Below are 4,149 nucleotides of genomic sequence, written 5' to 3'. Positions count from 1 at the left end.
ATGAAAATGAAAAATTTGTAGAAAATGAGAACGAAAAAAGTAAAAATTTTAATGATTTAGATGAAACTAAAATTGATAAAGCTAAAGATATTGATAATTATTATGATGATGAGCATATAAACGAATATCAATGTGCGACACCAAAATATGATTTGAACATATTTGATCCAAAATTTTAGGATAATCTTGATACAAAAGAAAAATGTCCTAAAAGAGAAGATATTTTTATATTTTCTTTAGATAAAGAATCTCGACACTTTTCTCCTACTTACTTGTGAAAAGAACTTTTCACTAAAAAAAAAGAAAAAAATATTTCAATAGAATTTACAGTGACAATTCAAAAAATCCTGACTTTTTTTATTCTTTTTTGTATGTTTTAAATATTATTTAGAATATCGTTATCATTTTAAATAAGAGAAATTATTTTTTTTATCTTGAAACTCTAATTACTTGGAGAACATTATTTCGTATAAAAAAAATTTTATTTTGAAACTCTTATTGATTAAAAATCATAATTTATCAAGCTCTAAAAATTAAATATGATGTATCAGAACTCAAAAATTATAATTTCGTCTAAAACCCTTGTACAATAAGGACCGACTCTGCATAACATCATCTCACATCCACTTTAAGAAATGAAACAGCTCTAGTCGATCTGAAGCCGTGATTTTTTATCAACTTATTTTTTCAGCAGCAAACAAATCAATTTAGAATACTGCTTAGACTCTCTGTCTCAATATTATTATTGCTGTATGAGCATATTCAAGACATGGAAAATGTTTTATTAGCACTCAAATGAAATTTAGCATCGAGCATTAACATGAAAAGAAAAAAGACAAATAAGGATATAATCATAATATTGAAAGTGATCAGACAGAATTCCACATCAGTCTATCCTGATTCGAAACAGCAGTGGTAGACAGTGAAGCAGATTAAGCTAATTAAGATTAGGAATATGTTCCACACAAAACAACCATATCAACTATGAAATATACAAATTAAACATGTATTTAAATGAAAACCAGAAAGATCTTGCGATACAGTAACAATCGACGTGATTTTCTTGGGCCACGAAGCGAAGAAGGTGATGTAATACATGATGCTCCAAGAATTAGTTGAAGAAACAAGTTGACACACGGTGCATGAGGATTGAGCTCACACTGATGGAAAAAACTTATTGAGATTAAATGGCAATTTGTAGAATTCGTCAGTCCTTGGATCACCCTTGTAGGAACGGAATTTGTGCCACCAATGATCACCCCTGTCTTTCCTCGCATTACTGTCGTGCCTATGGAGGGTATTGTCCAAGAAATAAGCCACAAGCCCCGCAACAAATGGTTTCGAAGAGAATATCACATTGACGATATCGTTGAACTAAAGAAAAATTCCCATCAGCAAGCATACTAGGTGCTTGACAATATAAATGAAAATAGCAAGGAAGCCAACGTACCCATCTCGCCCCGGTGTCGACTGGGCCATGACCAGCAACAGAAGTGTATTCATTGAAGTACTGGGGAACGGACAAACCCATGAAAACAGAGAATCCTAAGATGAACTTGGTGCGGAAGCTGTTGAGATTGCAAAACTGAAGGAAACTGAGGCCCGCGGAACCTGCCCATACATTATTGTACGATGAATCTACTAATCATCAAAAAGTAACTTCAGAAGTACAAGAATTTATGTTGTGCCTACCAACATAAGCAAACAAAACACAGTAAAGGGCTGCGAAGATCGGTGCAGGAATGGATGCAAAAACTGCTCCAAATTTCCCTGTCACAAACAAAATACATTAGTTGGTTTGAGGGGAAGTGATCAGGCAGAAAAACAGAACTATATTCCTACAGTATGCCCTCCAATTCACCTGATCAATTTAATGGCATTCCCATGCATTTCGTCATCAAATTCCATCATTACTGTTGCATGTTGGATAGAAAATTGAGCATCTTTGTCGTCGTGTATATCCTAAGTTTTTCTTTTGTAATCAAAGGTTCCTTTTTAGGACCATTTACTTCTCATCTCCATTGGCGGCACATTGACATTTGTTGTCTACTCCATCAAAAAAGCCATGTGGACGAACTGTGCGCATATGTACAATGTAAATGCCCTAGTTGACCGCCTCAAACTACCCTAGTAGATCAACAATGAAAACCTTAGAATGCAAGGTCACCCCACTGCTAAGCTACGTGATGGAAATGATATGCCTAGAGTGACAAGTGAGTACACAACATATTACATGCAACTAAGAACAACCTCCTCCAATATGGCAAGACGTTGTTAAACACAATACAAGATAAAAAACAGAATGATGAACGTTACTTCCCCTCATCCATTTAGGGAAACCAGACTTATATGATACAAGAAAAAGGCACAAAAATAATCTTAAAAAAGTGTTGTCCACGTTCTGTACAAAAACTCTCTCCATGAAGTACTCTATAGCACTGTCCTGCACGCTAAAGTCTAGGCATTGTCATGTTCAATATGCACAATGAATTGTCTGGACGGCACTGTCCGATACGAGTCAAGCCAACAACTAGTCCACTAGCAAAATTCCATACACATACAAAAACACAACCCGACCCAAAAGTTTTTTAGTTACTAAATTATCAGCCTTTACATCCAATCACTTTATCATCTCACTTAGCATGTGGGACCACCTAACCGGATAATTCCAAGCTGCAACCTCTGAAAATTCACCCATAGCAGAAGCTATCTCAATTGTGACATATGTTTCCTAAAATACATTCTTGTCCATTCATTTATATAACATATCAAGAAAATGCCTAACTCTAATACTTATCTCGGATGAAATACTCTATTCTCTATAATTTAACCTATGATTTGGCTCTTAAATTAACAGCTCCAACTCTTTGCTAATTTGGCTCAACTATCTTAACAGTCTAGCAAAGTCAAGCCCAGCTTGTACAGACTGATAGAAATAGAAACAACTATTAGACGAAGTTTGAGTCCAATCCACAAGGTATTAACTATGACAATACATTTACATCTATAGCTATGACTAAGTCCATTCTAATGTTGCTTGCTATAGTTGAATGTCATGATTATGAGATATGACAAATGGATATCGAGACCATGTTTCTTAATAGAAACCTCGTAGAGGATGTATATAGGCTACAACTTGATGATTTTGTAAATCTACAACATGGTCTACTAGCTACATTAGTCCACATATCGACTAAACAAGAATCTCAGAGCTAGAATCTTTATTTTTGATGAAACATTTTAAGGGTTTGACTTTTAACCTTATATGTAAAAGAAGATTAGCAGAAGTATAATTGCTTTTTTAGACCTCTATATCGACGACATATTACTCACTAAGAATAATATCTCAAGGTTACAATTTGTCAAGACTTGGCTCTCAATATTCTTCATTCCGTGAAGGATTTAAAAGAGGCAACTTATATACTAGGTATAAGGATCTATAGAGATAGATATAAAAGATGAACTATCCTAGAGTTCACATTTTAACAAAGTATTGAAGAGGTTCAGCTTGGAAGAATCTAAAGGGTATTACTTCCAATGCCACATGGCATTGCACTCTCAAGGCATGTCTCTAGACAGAAGCCATTGTGTAGGATAAAGTCATAACGCCAAACTCTCGTCCGGACGGCTTCGGAAGCCATGAGTCGCGTCATCGTCCTCGATACTAGCCGATGATCGATGACGATCGAATCGAGACAAAAGCCTAATTCAGAAACCACGCAACAACGATTGTCACGATCGTTCTGGGGTTTTCTAACTATCACTGAAAATCGTATTCCCGATGTGGACTTCGGTGGTTAACCATTGACCGCCGATAAAAGGACAAACGATCGGAACCTTTCCGATATTGATGGAACAATTTCCGGAACGCTTCATAAGCTCCCGGATACAACAAAACCTGATACCAAAATACTATGGCTAAACCCTAGTTTTCGGTAGCGCCTTGTGGTGGTCGGAAATAATTTTCGGCCATCGAGGATGTTCCAATAACAACCTCAAAAGGCTCTTCTCCGGAAATAGCGACCGACTAGTGCGCGGGCGACCATCATGGCGCGCTAGGATTTCCATTGTCCTCCTACTTCCGATCGGCAACACAAAGACAGAGAGGCCGAGCTCTCTATTTCTTCTGGTCGGCATCACAAAGGCAAA

The 4,149-nt window shown here is 36.4% G+C and overlaps 1 protein-coding gene across 1 annotated transcript; it reads right to left on the bottom strand.

Moving 5' to 3' along the window:
• Positions 1-1,155: 1,155 nt before the first annotated feature.
• On the bottom strand, positions 1,156-3,641 carry LOC141829092 (nucleobase-ascorbate transporter 6-like). Its single transcript, XM_074716510.1, has 4 exons — positions 3,533-3,641; positions 1,693-1,770; positions 1,451-1,611; positions 1,156-1,374 (listed from the first exon to the last, which is right to left on the bottom strand). The coding sequence occupies exons 1-4, from the start codon at positions 3,639-3,641 to the stop codon at positions 1,156-1,158; spliced, it is 567 nt and encodes a 188-aa protein (XP_074572611.1).
• Between the last annotated feature and the right edge of the window lie 508 nt (positions 3,642-4,149).

Source organism: Curcuma longa, chromosome 5, assembly GCF_044706935.1.
Source record: "Curcuma longa cultivar G26 ecotype Majalengka, Jawa Barat chromosome 5, ITB_CL_G26_1.1, whole genome shotgun sequence".
Lineage (NCBI taxonomy): Eukaryota > Viridiplantae > Streptophyta > Magnoliopsida > Zingiberales > Zingiberaceae > Curcuma > Curcuma longa.
Note: the sequence above shows the minus strand (reverse complement) of the source record. Positions and strands in the feature narration are given on the sequence as shown.

What these genes read in the sequence shown, in the direction of transcription:
- LOC141829092 (XM_074716510.1), bottom strand. Translation starts at nt 3,641, where the DNA reads ATGGCTTCCGAAGCCGTCCGGACGAGAGTTTGGCGTTATGACTTTATC. An exon ending in AATGCCATGTGGCATTGGAA is followed by an intron (nt 1,771 to 3,532) that starts GTAATACCCTTT and finishes TGTTTGTGACAG; the next exon opens with GGAAATTTGGAGCAGTTTTT. An exon ending in TCGACACCGGGGCGAGATGG is followed by an intron (nt 1,375 to 1,450) that starts GTACGTTGGCTT and finishes ATTTTTCTTTAG; the next exon opens with TTCAACGATATCGTCAATGT.